The sequence below is a fragment of the Salmo salar genome, chromosome 05 (genome assembly GCF_965601325.2).
Source record: "Salmo salar chromosome 05, fSalSal1, whole genome shotgun sequence".
Classification (NCBI taxonomy): domain Eukaryota; kingdom Metazoa; phylum Chordata; class Actinopteri; order Salmoniformes; family Salmonidae; genus Salmo; species Salmo salar.
Window position 1 is genome coordinate 48379010 of NC_138295.1, and position 22378 is coordinate 48401387.

At 40.6% G+C, this 22378-nt stretch overlaps 1 protein-coding gene across 5 annotated transcripts in view; it reads left to right on the forward strand.

The window, feature by feature from the left end:
- Nucleotides 1–22378, forward strand: part of LOC106604982 (receptor-type tyrosine-protein phosphatase U) — a 242004-nt gene that overhangs the window by 74012 nt on the left and 145614 nt on the right. For all 5 annotated transcript variants that reach the window (XM_082975231.1, XM_082975229.1, XM_082975232.1 and 2 more), the window contains exon 3: nucleotides 21575–21846. In XM_082975231.1, coding sequence (XP_082831357.1) covers nucleotides 21575–21846 — 272 coding nt within the window. The remainder of the gene's footprint in view (nucleotides 1–21574; nucleotides 21847–22378) is intronic.

Consider the following 22378-nt stretch of genomic DNA (forward strand, 5'->3'; position numbering starts at 1 on the left):
TCGAGCGGCGTCGGCCTCATCAGGAATGTGTGGCAGTATGCAAATCAACCATGAAATGTCCAGCATGTCTTTAATCAAGCAGTCATATCCCGCAGTGGTGTCTATTCCCCCACTAACCCGTGGGATAACTCTTATGTTAACCAGGTTCACAGGGCAGGGGCTGACAGAAATGTACAGTTTCATGTGTCTCTGCTGGATGCTTCCATGTGGAGAATGGAACTGCATGCATACTTTATAAAATGCACCGATCATCCGACCCCCACATTAACAAACACCTTGGGGGAACAGACAGAAAGAGAGGGGGGAGCTTACAGCATTTACAGCAGTGCTATTGATGCTTATGGACAAGGTTGCACCTCTTCAAGCCGACTGCCTGAGAGGAGTGATTAGACCACTGACCTTTGTCTCAGTCTCAGTCAATCAATCAGTCAACCAATGATGTCTCACTGTGTGAGAGGTGTGGCAGGAACATTGTGCAATGTGTAGAGAATAGTATGGAGTATTTTTTTATTTTTTTTTATTTTTTTATTTTTTTTTATGAAAATGAAAAAATGTTAGAGATGCTAAATAAACTTGAAAGAAACCCCCCCAAGACACCATAATTACATAATAGAATAGGACAAATGGTTGGCTGATACAAAAATGGATATTATGAAAGATAACATAAGCTGTACTGAGAGACAGACAACACAATGATAGACTCACTACAATCAAGCAAATGGAATAATAGGACATTTATTAATAATTTGAGATTTATATTTTAACAGCAAATCATTCAGGGCCTTAAACACCTCACACATTTGGTGGAGGAGACTACAATCACACATAGCAGCCTTTTGAAGAAGGTCAAAAAAATCCTAAAGGGAGATGAAGTGAAGGCACTTTTTTTTTAGCAAAATGCAGGGGATGCTGATTTTCATGAAATCACTTCATACCACCAAGCAACACACACATTACATTCATAACTTTATAAATCCAATGATCCCAAACTGTTAAACTGCCTATCTCTGTGCCCTAGGAGGAAGTCCACTGTGAGCAGCTCACCCTGTGTTGTGGTCTATTTAAAGAATCATAAAGAACATGAGCACATCTACTGCTGCTAAGCTTCCCAGTAAAGCAATGAAAGCAAGTAAGCATCCCAGAAGAAAAGTGCTCAAAATAGCCCATGTTAACCTCTATGGGCTAGGTGGGACGCTAGCGTGCCACCCGTGGTGCACTCCATCAACAGCAGGTGCATTTCAAGAGCGGCAAATTTGAATCCAAATAAATGTCAAAATTCAAATTTTTCAAACATACAACTATTTTACACCCTTTGAAAGATAAACATCTCCTTAATCTAACCACGTTTTACGATTTCAAAAAGGTTTTACGGCGAAAGCATAAATTTAGAGTATGTTAGGACAGTACATTTACAAGAGTTGTGTGTAATGTTTTGTCAAGTCAAAGACAGGGTCACCAAAACCATAAAACCAGCTAAAATGATGCACTAACCTTTTACAATCTCCATCAGATGACACTCCTAGGACATTATGTTAGACAATGCATGCATTTTTAGTTCTATCAAGTTCATATTTATATCCAAAAACAGCGTTTTACTATGGCATTGATGTTGAGGAAATCGTTTCCCTCCAATAACCGGCAGTCAAGTCAGCGTCACAAATTAAATAATTAAAATTAGAAAACATTGGTAAAATATTATATTGTCATTTAAAGAATTATAGATTTACATCTCTTGAACGCAATCAACTTGCCAGATTTAAAAATAACCTTACTGGGAAATCACACTTTGCAATAATCTGAGCACTGCGCCCAGAAAAATACGCGTTGCGATACAGACTAGACGTCATGTTGGGGAGATCTAAAATCGAAAATACTATGTAAATAATCCATTACCTTTGATTCTCTTCATCAGATGTCACTTCCAGGTATCACAGGTCCATAACGAATGTAGTTTTGTTCAAAAAAGCTCATCATTTATGTCCAAAAATCTCCGTCTTGTTAGCACATGATCTAAGCCAGCCGGACTTCTCGTCATGAACGAGGGGAAAAAATATATTTTTATATATTTACGTTCGTTCAAACATGTCAAACGTTGTATAGCATAAATCATTAGGGCCTTTTTTAACCAGAACATGAATAATATTCAAGGTGGACGAATGCATACTCTTTTATAACGTATTGGAACGAGGGTACCCAACATGAACTCGCGCGCCAGGTGTCTAATGGGACATCATCGTTCCATGGCTCTTGTTCGGTCAGATCTCCCTCCAGAAGACTCAAAACACTTTGTAAAGGCTGGTGACATCTAGTGGAAGCAATAGGAAGTGCCAAAATATTCCTCAGCCCCTGTGTTTTTCAATGGGATAGGTTTAAAGTCAATACAACACATCAGGTATCCACTTCCTGTCAGAAAATGTCTCAGGGTTTTGCCTGCCAAATGAGTTCTGTTATACTCACAGACACCATTCAAACAGTTTTAGAAACTTTAGAGTGTTTTCTATCCATATATAATAAGTATATGCATATTCTAGTTACTGGGTAGGATTAGTAACCAGATTAAATCGGGTACATTTTTTTTATCCAGACGTGCAAATGCTGCCCCCTAGCCCTAACAGGTTAACATATGCATCTTAAGAAACAAGGGTCATGAAATCAATAATTTGCTAGTAACATATGTAATTTATATTCTGACTATCTCTGAAACTCACTTAGATAATACATTTGATGATACAGTGGTAGCAATACAAGGTTATAATATAACATTTACAGAAAAGATAGAAATTCCAATGGTGGAGGTGTTGCTGTTTATATTCAGAACCACATTCCTGTAAAGATTAGAGAGGATCTCATGTCAAATACTGTTAGTAATATGGCTACAGGTTCATCATCACCTTTGATGATACAGTGGTAGCAATATATGATTATAAAATTTACCGAAAATACAGACATGCCAACGGAGGCGGTGTTGTGGTCTATATAAAGAACCACATTCCTGTAAAGCTTAGAGACAATGTAATGTTAAATACTGGCTACAGGTTCATCTGCCTCACCTAAAGCCCATTCTTGTGGGAAGCTGCTATAGACCACCAAGTGCTAATAGTCAGTATCTGGATAACGTGTGAAATGCTTGATAATGTATGTGATATCAACAGAGGTATATTTTCTGGGTGAGTTAAAAATATTGACTGGCTTTCATCAAGCTGCCCACTCAAGAAAAAGCTTCAAACTGTAACCAGTGCCTGCAACCTGGTTCAGGTTATCAGTCTGACCTACCAGGGTAGTTACAAACAGCACAGGAATGAGAGTTCATAAGAGGGCATACAAGAAGTTTTGTAGTTATTGATGTAATGAATATCTGTTGGTCCGTGTTGTGTAATGAGGAGCAAACAGACACTGCACTTGACACATTTATGAAATTGCTTATTCCAGTTGCTAATAAGCATGCACCCATTAAGAAAATGACTGTAAAAACCGTTAAATGCCCATGGATTGATGAGGAATTGAAAAATTGTATGGACGAGAAGGATGAGGCAAAAGGAATGGCAAATAAGACAGGCTGCACAACCTATTGCCAATTGAGAAATCATGTGACTAAACTGAATTAAAAAGAAAAAGAAACTACACTATGAAACTATCAGGTTTCGGGTATGACCCAGATGCAGACAGTGTCAAAGTAACAAATGTTTATTTCTAGTACAGAGGCAGGCAAACGACAGGTCAAGGGCAGGCAGAGGTCAGTTATCCAGAAAAGGTGCAACAGGTCCGGAACGGCAGGCAGTCTCAGGGTCAGGGCAGGCAGAAAGGTCAATAATCCAGAGAGGTGTGGCAAGGTAAAGATCGGCAGGCAGGGTCAGGGCAGGCAGAAAGGTCAAAACTGGGAAAGACAAGAAAACAGTAACAAGAACAGACAGGAGCAAGGGGACAAACGCTGGTAGGTTTCACGAAACAAAACTAACTGACAACAGACAAACAGAGAACACGTATAAATACACTGGGGATATTGGGGAAGATGGGCAACACCTGGAGGGGATGGAGACAAGCTCAAAGACACGTGAAACAGATCAGGGTGTGACTGAAACAAAGATAAATGAAATAAAGAATGATAGTATAAAGCTTTGGAGCACCTTAAATGAAATTCAGTGAAAAATGGCAAACTCAGCTCCATCATTCATTGAATCAGATGGCTCATTCATCACAAAAACAACTGATATTGCCAACTACTTTAATGATTTGTTCATTGCCAAGATTAGCAAATTTAGGCATGACATGCCAGCAACAAATGCTGACACTACACATCCAAGTATATCTGACCAAATTCTTAAAGGCAAGCATTGTAATTTTAAATTCTGTAAAGTTAGTGTTGAAGAGGTGAAAAAATTGTTGTTCATCAACAATGACAAGCCACCGGGGTCTGACAAATTGGATGGAAAATTACTGAGGACGATATTGCCACTCATATTTTATATTTAAGCCTACTAGAATGTGTGTGCCCCCAGTCTTGGAGGGAAGAAAAAGTAATTCCGCTACCTAAGTATAGTAAATCCCCCTTTAATGGCTCACATAGCTGACCAATCAGCCTGTTACCAACCCTTAGTAAACTTCTGGAACAAACTTTCAGCATCGATATAGAGATGGACATTCGACAAGCACAGCACTTACACAAATGACTGATGATTGGCTGAGAAAAATTTGATGAGAAAAAGATTGACTGTTTTGTTAGACTTCAGTGCAACTTTTGATATTATCAATCAAAGTCTACTGCTGGAAAAACGTATTTTTATTTTATTTTTTATTTCACCTTTATTTAACCAGGTAGGCTAGTTGAGAACAAGTTCTCATTTGCAACTGCGACCTGGCCAAGATAAAGCATAGCAGTTAGACACATACAACACAGAGTTACACATGGAATGAACAAAACATACAGTCAATAATACAGTAGAAAAAAAGAAAACAAAAAGTCTATATGCAGTGAGTGCAAATTAGGTAAAATAAGGGAATTAAGGCAATAAATAGGCCATGGTGGCAAAGTAATTACAATATGGCAATTAAACACTGGAATGGTAGATGTGCAAAAGATGGATGTGCAAGTAGAGATACTGGGGTGCAAAAGGAGCAGAATAAATAAATCTATACAGTATGAGGTAGATAGATGGGCTGTATACAGATGGGCTATGAACAGGTGCAGTGATCTGTGAGCTGCTCTGACAGCTGGTGCTTAAAGCTAGTGAGGGAGATGGGGAATCTCCAGCTTCAGAGATTTTTGCAGTTCGTTCCAGTCATTGGCAGCAGAGAACTGGAAGGAAAGGCGACCAAAGGAGGAATTGGCTTTGGGGGTGACCAGTGAGATATACCTGCTGGAGCGCGTGCTACGAGTGGGTGCTGCTATGGTGACCAGCGAGCTGAGATAAGGTGGGGCTTTACCTAGCAGAGACTTGTAGATAACCTGTAGCCAGTGGGTTTGGCGACGAGTATGAAGTGAGGGCCAGCCAACGAGAGCGTATAGGTCACAATGGTGGGTAGTGTATGGGGCTTTGGCGACAAAACGGATAGCACTGTGATAGACTGCATCCAGTTTGTTGAGTAGAGTGTTGGAGGCTATTTTATAGATGACATCGCCGAAGTCGAGGATCGGTAGGATGGTCAGTTTTACGAGGGTGTGTTTGGCAGCATGAGTGAAGAATGCTTTGTTGCGAAATTGGAAGCTGATTCTAAATTTAATTTTGGATTGGAGATGCTTATTATGAGTCTGGAAGGAGAGTTTACAGTCTAGCCAGACACCCAGGTATTTGTAGTTATCCACGTATTCTAAGTCAGAGCCGTCCAGAGTAGTGATGCTGGATGGGCGTGCAGGTGCGGGCAATGATCGGTTGAAGAGCATGCATTTAGTTTTATTTGCGTTTAACCTGTTGGGGGTAGGGGGCAGTATTGACACGGCCGGATAAAAAACGTACCCGATTTAATCTGGTTACTACTCCTGCCCAGTAACTAGAATATGCATATAATTATTGGCTTTGGATAGAAAACACCCTAAAGTTTCTAAAACTGTTTGAATGGTGTCTGTGAGTATAACAGAACTCATTTGGCAGGCAAAAATGTGAGAAGGTTTCATTCAGGAAGTGGCCTGTCTGACAAGGTGTCGTTCTTCTTGTCTCTGTTTATTGAAGAGTGAGGATCTTAGCTGTCCCGTGACACTTCCTATGGCTGCCATAGGGTCTCAGAAGGCGGTAAAAAGCTGAATCGTGGCTTTGCAGGCTCTGGCTGAAAAAAAGTAGCGCGTTTGGGTAGTGGCTGGTTACAGTACTGTGAGACTCGGGCTCGTGCCCGCGTCGACCGAAAGCTTTGTTTACTTTCCTCTGTTTAGCTAAATGGACATTCCCGGTCGGAATATTATCGCTTTTTTACGAGAAAAATGGCATAAAAATGGATTTTAAACAGCGGTTGACATGCTTCGAAGTACGGTAATGGAATATTTAGATTTTTTTTGTCACGAATTGCGCCATGCGCACGACCCTGATTTACCATTTCAGATAGTGTCTGGGACGCACAAACAAAACGCCGCTATTCGGATATAACGATGGATTATTTTGGACCAAACCAACATTTGTTATTGAAGTAGCAGTCCTGGGAGTGCATTCTGACGAAGACAACAAAAGGTAATCAAACTTTTATAATAGTAAACCTGATATTGGTGAGTGCTAAACTTGCCGGGTGTCTAAATAGCTAGCCCGTGATGCCTGGGCTATGTACTTAGAATATTGCAAAATGTGCTTTCACCAAAAAGCTATTTTAAAATCGGACATATCGAGTGCATAGAGGAGTTCTGTATCTATAATTCTTAAAATAATTGTTCTGCTTTTTGTGAACGTTTATCGTGAGTAATTTAGTAAATTCACCGGAGGTGCTAGTTCTGAACGTCACATGCTAATGTAAAATGCTGTTTTTTGATATAAATATGAACTTGATTGAACAAAACATGCATGTATTGTATAACATAATGTCCTAGGGTTGTCATCTGATGAAGATCATCAAAGGTTAGTGCTGCATTTAGCTGTCTTCTGGGTTTTTGTGACATTATATGCTAGCTTGAAAAATGGGTGTCTGATTATTTCTGGCTTGGTACTCTGATGACATAATCTAATGTTTTGCTTTCGTTGTAAAGCCTTTTTGAAATCGGACAGTGTGGTTAGATTAACGAGAGTCTTGTCTTTAAATAGCTGTAAAATAGTCATATGTTTGAGAAATTGAAGTAATAGCATTTCAAACGTTTTGAAAATCGCGCCACAGGATTCAACTGGCTGTTACGTAGGTGGGACGAATTCGTCCCGCCTAGCCCAGAGAGGTTAACTATGTTTAATTATTACGTGATTAAATGAATCATTAGCAATCTTGGGGCACCATGGAACATTTTTGTTTAATAAGTTACCTTTTCCTGAATTAACTCAAGAATATATCGTTATCATATTAGTCATCCATGAATTATTATTACCTCATATAAGTCTCATTCTGAACATCGTTGACTTCAAAACTGCACGAACCCTAGTCTAAATAATGATTCAGCGATACACAAATTGGATTAACTATTTACTAACTACCTAAATAATCACACAGAAATACATAAACACAGACAATATAGGTTGAATTGATTACCTAAAGTCCCGAGTGGACTAACCCGATATGACGGCTTGTTACACGATTAAAGGGGTGGGGGAAAAAAAGAGCAGGAGAAGGTGTAAGGGTCCTGTGTGTATCTGGTGTAGAGAGTCAGGCGCAGGACAGCAGATATGAGTCATCAACGTACTTTACTCAAAAATACAAATTTACAAAGTAACATCACGAGAACACAAAGACGGACCGAATTACAATAAACAATCACTCACAAACACAACATGGGGAACAGAGGGTTAAATAATAAACAAGTGATTGATTGAGTGAAGCCAGGTGTGTAAGACAAAGACAGAACAAATGGAAAATGAAAAGTGGATCGGCGGACCGCCAAACGCCGCCCGAGCAAGGAGAGGGACCGACTTTGGCGGAAGTCGTGACAGTTGAATTCCTTTGTTCTCCTTCTATCGTACATACAGTTGAAATAATACTTTGCACATGAACGACCGCTCATTCAAAAATAATTACAATGTATATATTTACGCTTAGACGTCTTTGTCTGTCTCTCTCTGTTGAAATCGACCCGGTCCAGTTCGACAGAAGTCTCTGATTTGTCAGAGACTTTTTCTGATTTGTCTCAGAAGTCTCTGATTTGTCCATCAGAGGTCACAATGTCCCTAGTTGTGGTAGTAGTCTTTCTTTGTTCTGGAAGTGTCTGTTAGAATGGATACATTAGACGTACCACACTGTGTTGAGAGGGAAATGTTCCTCTTTTCTCGTCTTCGGTCGAGTTTCCTAGACTGGATCCTTCAAATGTTACACACGCGGTTGTCCTTGGAGATCTTCATCGTGACTTTGGTCAAAGTTCTAGACTACTTTATATTACAGCTGCAGACTGTGAATGTCTAGTCTTCACTCTTTGATATTTTGAGGGTCTTACCATTTGTTACGTATTCAGCTGCACATATTCTAGTCTGGTAGAGTCTAACCATTCGTCACCCATGTAGCCACCGCTCCACACTGTCTGGTCTCAATGGTTGATTATTCAGGGTACAGCTAGAACCACTTTACACACCGGAATAAACCCGGCATGTTTTGATCTAATGTACATTTTGTTAGCACTCCTTTTATGCTCTCAACTTGGAGGACAGTTCCATCACGTTGCCACAATATCTGTGCTCACGTGGCCATGGTTACTGACTTGGCAAAAGTCTATATGAAAACAATTCTCATTTAGAAGTCTAAAATAACATTTAATCTTCTCACAAATAGTTTCATATGTAACCATATAAATTCCACAACATGTAGATGTAAATCTGATAACTGGGACGTATACATTTGTAGAGTTACTGTTATTTAGTTATATGGTCCTTAACCTCTCTCGGGGAGGCGGGACGCTGGCGGTTCACAATATTCAACAGCCAGTGAAAAATCAGAGCGCCAAATTCAAAACCACAAAATGTCATAATTCAAAGTTCTCAAACATAGGACTATTTTACACCATTTTATAGATACACTTCTCCTGAATCGAACAATGTTGTCCAATTTCAAAAAGGAAAAATAGAGACATAATAGAAAAGTAATAAGACATAATAATAATAATAATAATAATCGACCTTGTGACACTGTTCTCCCAATTCTGAAGTCTCTGTGCTGCTCAGAGGCCATATGCTCTGCCAGTCTGACACCTCTGGAGAAGAAGGGTCCTTGGGGGAGGAAAGACAGAGAGAGAGGGAAGAGAGGAGAGAGGTAGGTGAGCGTGGTATATAACAGAATGCAGTGTGGGATTATAGAAATAAACAGAGAGAGATAGATAGATAGAGTTTTTAGTTGACTGTGTTTTGTATATTAATGTGTATTCTTTTGTGTGTATTGTATAAATGTATATTTGTTTGTCTGTGTGCAGGGCTCATTTGTAAAATAGACTTTAGTCTCAATATGACTTCCCTAAAAAAAAATATATATATTATGAAAACACCAGCACGGAGAATGATTGTCAGACTAAAAACCTTTTGTCATTGGGAAATATCATGGCTATGAGGGGAACATTTTTTAAAGAACAGAAAATGTGAATGCCTTTACTGAGTTGTGTGTTTCTGTCAGACTAAAAACCTCTTGTCATTGGGAAATATCACGGCTATGAGGGGATTTTTTTTAAAATAAAATAAAATGTAAATGCCTTTACTGAGTTGTGTGTTTCTAATAGGAGAGAGGCTAGGAGAGAGAATATGCTTGATGGATGAGGGTTTAGCTATAGAGAAAAGCAATGGTTGAGATAGACAGAGCGAGGGAGTGCGAATGAGATCGGGTCACACTCCGCAGGTCAGGCTCTGGAACGAAAGGCCTGTCAGTCCCCCCTTGACCTGATGCTGCTCAATGGAGAAGACTCCCATACACCCAGCCCAGATGTTTTTCACCTCCAATCTCATCTCGGCCATTTCAATGCCTGTGTCTGCATGTGTGTGCGCGTGTGTGTGTGTATGTGTTTTGGATGTGTTTGCTTTATGACTACATTTAAGACCTGAACAGTAAGTGTGGTATTGTAGTAAAACATATTTTACCTGAGATTTCCACAAAAAATATCATAAATAAGATTCCTGGTGGGCTAGCATGAAGACCTAATTAGCTACCATACTATTTGGTTATGCCTGGAACAGGGGGGAAAAAGGAGAGTAATGGAGGAAGCTTTGCTTTGTGAGACCTACTGTATATTCACAAATATTCATGATAGCACTGACTAGATCTATTAATCTCTCTATTTCACTCTCATCTGACACATCAATTGTCTTCCCGATTATTTGTTGAAGATGAAGGTTAAAGAATACGCATAATGAATCTCTTTAGTACTTTTGCCTTTTGCTCAACTTCTGAAATTATTATTATTAATTATGTTTTTGCTTTGGAAGTGGTTTTGTAATGAGATGCATTATAAGCCTTTCAGACTATGACCATGTTTTCTTACAGAGAGCTACTGTAGCATTAATCTTATTTGATTGTTGTTGTTAGTGTTTCCCTTGTGTGTTTAGAAAGTATATTCAGATTATGTTATTATGTATCTAAGGCAAGAAGTAAGGCCAAGAAACAATAATAGTAAACACAATAATAGCTTAATACATTTCTTTGGTAATAATATTTTCCTGACTCATTTAGCATACGGGCATACTTATGATTAGCTACAACCTAGTCCTCTAAGAGTTGATTTTGCACTTTTGGGACTATTGCATTGGTTTCATTGTAACAGCGGACGTTTCTGAAATGATTTGATATGGCAAGCCTAAGTTCAGGAGTAAAAATCTGCTTAACAAGTCACGTAATAAGTTGAATGAACTCACTCTGTGTGCAATAATAGCATTTAATATATTTTTTTATGACTACCTCAGCTCTGTACCCCACACATACAATTATCTATAAGGTCCCTCAGTCGAGCAGTGAATTTCAAACACAGATTCAACCACAAACACCAGGGAGGTTTTCCAATGCAAAGAAGCGCACCTATTGACATTGAATATCCCTTTGAGCGTGGTGAAGTTTTTAATTATACTTAATTACAAAGATATAGGCTCCCTTCCTAAATCAGTTTCCGGAGAGGAATGTGATAGGAGAAAACTCAGGATTGATCAACAACATTGCAGTTAGTCTTCAATACTAACCTAAATGACAGTGAAACGAAGGAAGCCTGTATAGAACAAAAAATATTCCAAAGCATGCATCCTGTTAGCAACAAGGCACTAAAGTAATACTGTAAAAAATGTAGTACCACTTTTCATATTTTCAAACATGGTGGTGGTTGCAGCATGTTATGGGTACTTCATCGGCAAGGAAGAGAGTTGTTTAGGATAAAAAGATACAGAATATAGCTAAGCACAGGTAAAATCCTAGTGGAAAACCTGGTTCAGTCTGCTTTCTAACAGACACTGGGAGACAAATTCACCTTTCAGCAGGACAATAACTTAAAGGCCAACTATACACTGGAGTTGCTTACCAAGACGACAATGAATGTTCTTGAGTGACCTAGTTACAGTTTTGACTTAAATCGTCTTGAAAATCTATGTCAAGACTGGCTGTCTAGCAATGATCAACAAACAACTTGACAGAGCTTGAATTCTTTTTTCAAAAATAATGTGCAAATATTGTACAATCCAGTTGTGCAAAGCTCTTAGAGACTCATCCACAGCTGTAAGCGCTGCCAAAGATGATTCTAACATGTATTGACTCAGGGGTGTGAATACTTATGTAAAAGAGAAATTTCTGCATTTCAATTTCAATAAATGTGTAAAGATTTATAAAATCATGTTCACACTGTTGTTCTGAGGAATTGTGTGTAGATGAGTGATATATATGTGTTTTAATACATACAGTTGAAGTCGGAAGTTGACATACACCTTAGCCAAATACATTTAAACTCTTAGATCAGTTAGGATCACCACTTTATTTTAAGAATGTGAAATGTCAGAATAATAGTAGAGAGAATGATTTATTTCAGCTTGTATTTCTTTCATCACATTCACAGTGGATCAGAAGTTTGCATACACTCAATTAGTATTTGGTAGCATTGCCTTTAAATGGTTTAACTTGGGTCAAACGTTTCAGGTAGCCTTCCACAAGCTTCCCACAATAAGTTGGGTGAATTTTGGCCCATTCCTCCTGACAGAGCTGGTTTAACTGAGTCAGGTTTGTAAGCTCCCATGCTCGCACACACTTTTTCAGTTCTGCCCAAATATTTTCTATAGGATTGAGGTCAGGGCTTTGTGATGGCCACTCCAATACCTTGACTTTGTTGTCCTTAAGCCATTTTGCCACAACTTTGGAACTATGCTTGGAGTCATTAAAACTCATTTTTCAACCACCAAAAATGTCTTAACAAACTATTGTTTTGGCAAGTCGGTTAGGACATCTACTTTGTGCATGACACAAGTCATTTTTCCAACAATTGTTTACAGACAGATTATTTCACTTTTAATTCACTGTATCACAATTCCAGTGGGTCAGAAGTTCACATTAAGTTGACTGTGCCTTTAAACAGCTTGGTAAAATTCCAGAAAATGATGTTATGGCTTTAGAAGCTTCTGATCGGCTAATTGACATCATTTGAGTCAATTGGAGGTGTACCTGTGGATGTATTTCAAGGCCTACCTTCAAACTCAGTGCCTCTTTGCTTGATGTCATGAGAAAATCAAAAGAAATCAGCCAATACCTCAGAAAAAAATTGTAGTCTTCCACAAGTCTGGTTCATCCTTAGGAGCAGTTTCCAAATGCCTGAAGGTACCACGTTCATCTGCACAAACAATAGTACGCAAGTATAAACACCATGGGACCACGCAGCCATCATACCGCACAGGAAGGAGACGCATTCTGTCTCCTAGAGATGAACATACCTTGGTGCGAAAAGTGCAAATCAATCCCAGAACAACAGAAAAGGATCTTGTGAAGGTGCTGGAGGAAACGGGTACAAAAGTATCTATATCCACAGTAAAACGAGTCCTTTATCGACATAACCTGAAAGGCAGCTCAGCAAGGAAGAAGCCACTGCTCCAAAACTGCCATAAAAAAGCCACACTTTGGTTTGCAACTGCACATGGGGTCAAAGATCGTACTTCTTGGAGAAATGTCCTCTGGTCTGATGAAACAAAAATATAACTGTTTTGCCCTCGTTATGTTTGGAGGAAAAAGGGTGAGGCTTGCAAGCCGAATACCACCATCCCAACTGTGAAGCACGGGGGTGGCAACATCATGTTGTGGGGGTGCTTTGCTGCAGGAGGGACTGGTGCACTTCACAAAATAGATGGCATCATGAGGGATGAAAATTATGTGGATATATTGAAGCAAGATCGCAAGACATCAGTCAGGATTTTAAAGTTTGGTTGCAAATGGGTCTTCCAAATGGACAATGACCCCAAGCATGCTTCCAAAGTTGTGGCAATGGGAATGTGATGAAAGAAATAAAAGCTGAAATAAATCATTCTCTCTACTATTATTCTGTCATTTCACATTCTTAAAATAAAGTGGTGATCCTAACTGAACTAAGACAGGATCGTTTTTACTAGGATTAAATGTCAGGAATTGTGAAAAACTGAGTTTAAATGTATTTGGCTAACGTGTATCTAAACTTCTGACTTCAACTGTATATAAAGTGTAATATTGGGATGCAAACTCAAAATTGAATAAATGTCACCTCTATATCTAACATGGTACAGGTGTGCATAGCAATGTGTGATGTGTATACTTTTGTTTCAATGTAGATTTGTTTAAGACTGCCAAGAGTCACTCTGTTTGAATCTGATTTATCCCACTGCAGTAAAAGGTTGTTAAGAGTCTGAGGCAAAAGCATCTATTGATCCAAATGTTTTCAGAACTCTCTATTGCTCCCATTTCTTGATATGTTTACAAGTGCCTCTCTTCCACCCTTGATGTCAGGGAGAAACAAAGCCTTGTTGTTGGGATCAAATAGAGGCTTCAGAGAATTCAAATGGGAGGAAAAATGAAAAGGAGAAGTGTCTTTGCCCTTCCGTTTCCCTTGCTCTGAGATTTCCCCTGTATTTATATGTATTTTTTCAATGGGAGCATCTCTCTGCATTTTTTTTTCACCACTGCTTTTACATCAATCCACTGTCTTTCGTTCCCCTCTTAACCTTCTTAACCTCTCTCATTTGCTCTATTCATAGTTTCTCATACTTCTCGTTATCTTAGTGTGGTATTCTCTCCTACTACTACCCACCAGGGATCTCCCTCCATCCTTGTCATTGTGGCATGCCTAGCATCCCCCAGTACAGCCTGTGACCAGGGTCTGGGTCCTGCAGTGCTCCATATGAGTTATGATGTACTGGATCAGTCCTAATCTTGTTATGTATGTTCCTACGCCCTTGGGAGGATCAGCAGGGGATGAATGTGACTTTATCAGATTTTACAGGCTTTTGAATCATAATTCATAAAAAGTCATAATGCATTATATATCTCTGTGTCTGAGTGTGTTACTGTGGGTGCATGTATGTATGTGTGTGTGTGTGTGTGGGTGCACGTGGGTGTGTGCATCCATGGGTGTGTGTGTACTGGATATTCAGGCGGTGGAGGAGTTATTGTATATGCCTGGGTGTGGCTGTGAGTCACATGAAGATGATAAAAGAATGCATGAACAGTAGATCAGTAGATCTCAGGAGAGTTCTTTCTTCAACAAGGACAACATTTACTCCTGGCGAACATAATACAGTTCAGAAGATCATACATACACATAAACAAGCATGCATTCAGATTTTGCTTATTGGTCCAGTATGCCTATTTCTTCCGTCAGTTGATGAGACAGTATGCTTTGGGGGGATGGGAGTTCTGTTATTTGTAACATATTGCCAGGTGTGGAGCTAACACTAGTTATTCAAGCAGTAAATATATATATTTTTAACCACTTACCATTCTCTCTATTTAATTTTTCTTTTTTTTATGTAACTCGTCGCTGTTAATGTTATTCAGTGAAGATTGTTTTAAAGTATGAACATTATAGGTCAACAGTTCACTGCTTAAATTAAGGTAGGACAAACGTCATCACCTGCAAACTGGAGGAAACTTCTACACCTGCATTACTTGCTGTTTGGGGTTTTAGGCTGGGTTTCTGTACAACACCTTGAGATATCTGCTGATGTAAGAAGGGCTTTGTAAATACATTTGATTTGAAACTTTGTTGAAGCTAACATCAATTCTAAAAAGTTTTTGTTAGTCAATGTGTATGTCTAGCGAGTAAATATTTACATATTATTTTACAAGGAGAAAATGACTCTCAGCATGAATGTTAATGAATGTAAATTCTAGCGTTGGTTGGTTAGCTCAAATTATTTTGTACTGCCACAGCAATTTACACAATATGGCAATACATAATGTCACTCTAAGTAATATTCCACATAACATGTATAACTCACCTGTCATAATAGCAGCATAATATCTGTCACATATACTATATAGTCCAGTTATGGACTAACTAAATGTTGCTATAGCATTGCAGTTGACATACAGTATTGAGGCAGAATGTCAAGTCCTTCATCCTTTTAAGCTTCCATCTTGAGGCTCCAAGTTGGCAACAAAGATATGAAGTCAAGCATTAAACCAGGCAAGCTATTACAGAAACCTAAAAACCTATAATCCTCTCTTGTGAATTAATGAATAGGCTACTATCAGGTGTCAAGCTCATATTAAAGGTGACAGAGAAAGTGTATAATCATAGAGTTGATAAGGGTTGACGGGTTTGGCTTTTCAGAAAAGTCAGATGACTGTTGTTTCATGAGAGGCGGAGGTTTCACCTTAATCATCATGTGCTGTGTTTAAAGGAGAGCCTGTTGAGGTTGTGTTGACCCCAGCTCTTTGCTGGAATAATGAGTTTGTGGAATAATGAGTTTGTAACAGGAGTTCCAAGTAACGTGTTGCTTCTAAAGAAGTTCTTCACACCGTGCGCTAGGATTTCAAAGTAAATGGATGGAGCTCAAGGTTAAAGTTGAACAGCATGTCCATCACTGCAGCATTCAAGTTATTTAAAGTTGTCATATTTCACAGTCCACCAGGGTCAATCCTTAGACCTTTGCAACATCTTGAAGCGAGGTCAGTACTTGTTGTATGTCCGTGTCGATCAACCTTTCTGAACGAGCTGCACATGTTTTCAGGGCTTTAAATCAATGAGAATCAAGGAACATTGTGCCTCAGTTGAGATAGTGGACTGCACATTCCTCCCTTCCATCATTACTTCTCCATTCTCTCAATCTTGCTGTGATTGTTTCTTGTCCTTGTAGTCCTGCCACCAAGCTGTGCATTCACTTTCATGTCCCCACTGAAACAGACGGGCACAGTGGAGAGTGTCAGGCAAAGCGCCATGGCTGAGAGATGGACTCGCCCACCACCTCCCAAAATATCTCACCACAGTGAGAGATGACACAGCAACAAATTGGCCAAAGGTGCACCTTCCATCTTCCAACTCATATGTTTCGAGACTCCTTTGAGGAGGATTTAATAAAGGTGACAGCATCCGGGACAATAGTGCCATTAGTTAACTGTTTGTTGAGAGTTTGAGTGAGCCTGTTATAGTGGTGTCGAAAGGTGATTGTTTTTTTTTGCTGAATAAAATTCATGTTGAACTGAATTTCAGTGTATCAAATACATTTTTTTTTTTAGCATATTTGATACCTCCAACTCTCTCATTGCATATTCAACACCTCCCCATCGTCAAGGGAGGGTCAAAAGCATCCATATAAAATGGAGAACAATACATGTGTCCCTACATATCATTAACTTGCAGAGACAACAGAAACATGTTAAAAGCATGTGTATAAAACTAAGAGCACACACAATTTCCCTTCACAGAGTCTGTGAGGAGAACATTGCCTGCTCATTCGCTCTTACTTTTACGAGTCCCTCGAGTACCTCTGCGTGCAGAAACCGGGAATGACTCTGAAAGATCTAATTCAGCAAAGCGCCTTGAGAGTACAGAGATCTCAACCCCAGGAGCACAGACACAAATCAGGGGCAAATCAGGGGCAAATCAGTAGGCTGGAGAGGAGGAGATTTTGGTTGTACAAGACCCCTCTCGGGCCTTTAGATATGTGGCCACACCACCCCTCTCTACCCCTTTAACATAGGGGGCCAAGGGGCGTCCAGATCTGTTGCTTCTTATAATAGATAATTTGTGGAACCTAAACCAAGCGAAGTTACTCCCATCTATATGTCAAGAAGTAACTGGACTGTGTTTCTTTTTCTTTTGTAGTGTAGTGGAATAATGTAGTATAGTATCACTTCATCAGGTTTTGTAATACACTTCATATTCACTGAGTTACTGGAGAGGGGTTACAAAATATGTCTCTCTTTGTGGGGCATATTTCAGCTGTAAGGTACGAGGAGGTGTTGCATGTGTCTGAGAGTCACGTGTGTAATTCGACCTCCAGCCCTATCCTCTCTTCCCTCGCTGCCCTCCCTCCCTTTTTCTTTCCCCTCTCCCATACTCTCTCTGTCTTTCTCCCTCCCACCATCCATCGCAACGCGGGATGCCTGGATACAGCCCTTAGCCGTGGTATATTGGCCATATACCACAAACCCCTGAGGTGCCTTACTGCTATTATAAACTGGTTACCAACGTAATTAGAGCAGTAAAAATACATGTTTTGTCATACCTGTAGTATATGGTCTGAAATACCACGTCTGTCAGCCAATCAGCATTCAGGGCTCGAACCAGTTAATTTATAAATATGAATAATATGCATGTAAATCTCTCATGGCCCAAAGTGGAGGAGAGATTGACTTGTTTTTGTAAGAAGTGTTGACATCCTGAATGCAGAAGGTGTCTGTTTAAACTACTAGCACACAACTCTGACACCCATGCATACCCCACAAGAACAGACTATGGGTGGTGCACAGTACTAGTGTGCTGACAGTGTGATTTTGATGTCAGCACATTCAACTATGTAAAGAAAAAAGTATTTAATAACATTATTTCATTCATTCAGATCTAGGATGTGTTATTTTTGTGTTCCCTTTATTTTTTTGAGCAGTATATATATAAATAACACATCCTAGATCTGAATGAATGAAATAATGTTATTAAATACTTTTTTCTTTACATAGTTGAATGTGCTGACATCAAAATCACACAAAAATAATCAATGGAAATCCAATTTATCAACCCATGGAGGTCTGGATTTGGATTCACACTCAAAATTAATGTGGAAAACCACACTACAGGCTGATCCAACTTTGATGTAATGTCCTTAAAACAAGTCAAAATGAGGCTCAGTAGTGTGTGTGGCCTCCACGTGCCTATATGACCTCCCTACTACGCCTGGACATGCTCCTGATGAGGTGGCGGATGGTCTCCTGAGGGATCTCCTCCCAGACATGGACTAAAGCATCCGCCAACTCCTGGACAGTCTGTGGTGCAACGTGGCGTTGGTGGATGGAGCGAGACATGATGTCCCAGATGTGCTCAATTGGATTCAGGTCTGGGGAACGGGCGGGCCAGTCCATAGCATCAATGCCTTCCTCTTGCAGGAACTGCTGACACACTCCAGCCACATGAGGTCTAGCATTGTCTTGTATTAGGAGGAACCCAGGGCCAACCGCACCAGCATATGGTCTCACAAGGGGTCTGAGGATCTCATCTCGGTACCTAATGGCAGTCAGGCTACCTCTGGCGAGCACATGGAGGGCTGTGCGCCCCCCCCCCAAAGAAATGCCACCCCACACCATGACTGACCCACCGCCAAACCGGTCATGCTGGAGGATGTTGCAGGCAGCAGAACGTTCTCCACGGCGTCTCCAGACTCTGTCACGTCTGTCACGTGCTCAGTGTGAACCAGCTTTCATCTGTGAAGAGCACAGGGCGCCAGTGGTGAATTTGCCAATCTTGGTGTTCTCTGGCAAATGCCAAACGTCCTGCACGGTGTTGGGCTGTAAGCACAACCCCCACCTGTGGACGTCGGGACCTCATACCACCCTCATGGAGTCTTTTTCTGACCGTTTGAGCAGACACATGCACATTTGTGGCCTGCTGGAGGTCATTTTGCAGGGCTCTGGCAGTGCTCCTCCTGCTCCTCCTTGCACAAAGGTGGCGGTAGCGGTCCTGCTGCTGGGTTGTTGCCCTCCTACGGCCTCCTCCACGTCTCCTGATGTACTGGCCTGTCTCCTGGTAGCGCCTCCATACTCTGGACACTACGCTGACAGACACAGCAAACCTTCTTGCCACAGCTCGCATTGATGTGCCATCCTGGATGAGCTGCACTACCTGAGCCACTTGTGTGGGTTGTAGACTCCGTCTCATGCTACCACTAGAGTGAAAGCACCGCCAGCATTCAAAAGTGACCAAAACATCAGCCAGGAAGCATAGGAACTGAGAAGTGGTCTGTGGTCACCACCTGCAGAACCACTCCTTTATTGGGGGTGTCTTGCTAATTGCCTATAATTTCCACCTATTGTCTTTTCCATTTGCTCAACAGCATGTGAAATTTATTGTATATCAGTGTTGCTTCCTAAGTGGACAGTTTGATTTCACAGAAGTGTGATTGACTTGGAGTTACATTGTGTTGTTTAAGTGTTCCCTTTATTTTTTTGAGCAGTGTATATATATCAAAATACATGTTCTGGAACAGCCGAGTCTGTGAAGAGACACACACACCTGCACAGACACACATACACATAATAAGTCATGAACTCTGCGCACACACACACATGGATTGTGTTTAATTGTAGATACCAGTCATTTAGGCAGATTACCTTATTGTTCTTGGGCACAGGCACTATGGTGGTCTCCTTAAACATGTTGGTATTACAGACTTGGACAGGGAGAGGTTGAAAATGTCAGTGAAGACACTTGCTAGTTGGTCAGCGCATGCTCGCAGTACACATCTTGGTAATCCATCTGGCCCTGTTGCCTTGTGAATGTTGACCTGTTTAAAGGTCTTTCTCACATCAGCTGCGGAGAGCGTGATCACACAGTCTTCCAGAACAGCTGGAGCTTTCATGCATGTTTCAGTGTTATTTGTCTCGAAGCGAGTATAGATGTTGTTTAGCTCGTCTGGTAGGCTCGTGTCACTGGGCAGCTCTTGGCTGTGCTTCCCTTTGTAGTCTTTAATGGTTTGCAAGCTTTGCCACATCCGACGAGCGGATGTTGCCTGCAATCCATGGCTTCTGGTTAGGGTATGTACGGTCACTGTGGGGACGACATCATCGATGCACTGACTGCTGTGGTGTACTCCTCAATGCTATTGGAGGAATCCCGGAACATATTCCAGTCTGTGCTAGCAAAACAGTCCTGTAGCTTAGCATCTGTTTCATCTGACCACTTTTTTATTTATCTAGTCACTGGTGCTTCCTGCTTTAACTTTTGCTTGTTAGCAGGAATGGAATTATGGTCAGATTTGCCAAATGGAGGGCGAGGGAGAACTTTGTATGCGTCTCTGTGTGTGGAGTAAAGGTGGTCCAGAGTTTTCTTTCCCCTCTGGTTGCACATTTAACTGGTGAGCTCCACTTCATTTAGAATTCTGGGACAACAAGTTATGACAGAAGAGAAGCTGCTAGTATCTAACTATAGTTGACAAACAAATGGCCTACCAAATGTCGGAAATTATCATATGGTTTACCAAATGTCATCAGCCATAATATGGCTTACCAAATGTTAGAAATGATAAGCAGAAAGTTTTCTAAATTAGGGGTGAAAGTAGCCAGTAGGCTTTATGGTCCAGTACGGAGTATCAGCAAAATAAATTATTATGTAATTATGGTGGATCGAACTGCGCAGGTAGCCTACTTTTTTTAAAGTGATTTGTTTGACAATCAGATGAAAACATGATGACACAACACCCGTTATATCTGAAATTTAGCCTGCAAAAACAACAGTATATTGGATAAGATGTTTACATGCCACAGTATCCTGTCTAAGATCAGCATATGTCAGGCATCTTATCCAGGTTTCTCATAACCGTGATACAAGCTTTTTCAGGTTATTGCAAACAGGATATGATGTTTATATGTGTCAACTCAAAAACAAAAATGTTGACTATCCAGAATAATAATGAGATATTGGTGGGCATGTAAATGTTGTCTGTAAGGCTAGCATCTGAAGAGAAGTTACTCTCTTAGGAGGGATATGTCATTGAGATCTTTAGTGCTTCTATTCTATCCTCAGCAGAAATGTGAATGATTCCTTTCTAAAATGGGTTGAAAAATGCACTTCTACTCTAGTTACGTTATTTGGCCGAAATGAATGATACAGTACTTGTAAACACATTCAGAATAACTTACATGGCTTACAATTACATTTCAGAACACTGTATCATAACCCAAAGGGAACTTGAAGGATGAGTCAGGTTAATCAGTTCATGTACCCCCCAATGGCGAAACACAAATGCAAAAACAGACATTTTGCTCAACGCTGAGGTTGGGGTCATGGCATTACATTATGCATTATCTCTGACCCTCGTGTGACATTACCCTTGTTTCTCTCTCATCCCTCCAGGTTCATATTTGCTGGTGAACTCTTCCCAGCATGCTGCAGGGCATCGCGCCCAGCTCCTGCTGCAGACGCTGAGTGAAAACGACACACACTGCGTCCAGTTCAGCTACTTCCTGTACAGCCGCGATGGCCACAGTCCAGGGGCACTGCGGGCGTACGTTCGGGTCAACGGCGGCCCGCTGGGTAGCCCAGTATGGAACACGTCGGGGTCCCACGGACGACAGTGGCACCAAGTGGAGCTGGCTGTCAGCACCTTCTGGCCCAATGAGTACCAGGTAAATCCCTCCCTGTGGCATCACTTCACTGCTACTTTCAGTCGTTACACAGCATGCTTCAATTTTCCCACTGCGTCAGCTATACATAATAGTGGCTAGAATCGAACAGGCTCATTCTGATCCCATTTACTTAATGTATCATGTTAATGTAGTCCGTATAAGGTTTTATTTAAGGCCTAGTGAAGGTGTTAGATATTAACACAAATATACAGCATAAGGGTAACCAGCCAATAGCTGAGCCTGATCATCCAGGACTGTGTGTGTTAACTTTACTGTTCTCCAACAGTGAGATACTGTACGCCACAGGGAGACCTTGTTAATCACATGCAAAGCTAGCTCATTTTAATTATCATTGCTCCCTTGGTAAATGTAGGCTAGGTTAGCACTAAAAGGGCCTAAGTGGTTTCTATGTGGCCAGGCTTGTTACAGTTTAACCTACTGAGACGGTCACTGCTAACTGTACATCAGCAGTTGGAATACACTACACAACTTCACTCCCTCAGTGGCAAGTCATTATCCACTCAGAAGCAAA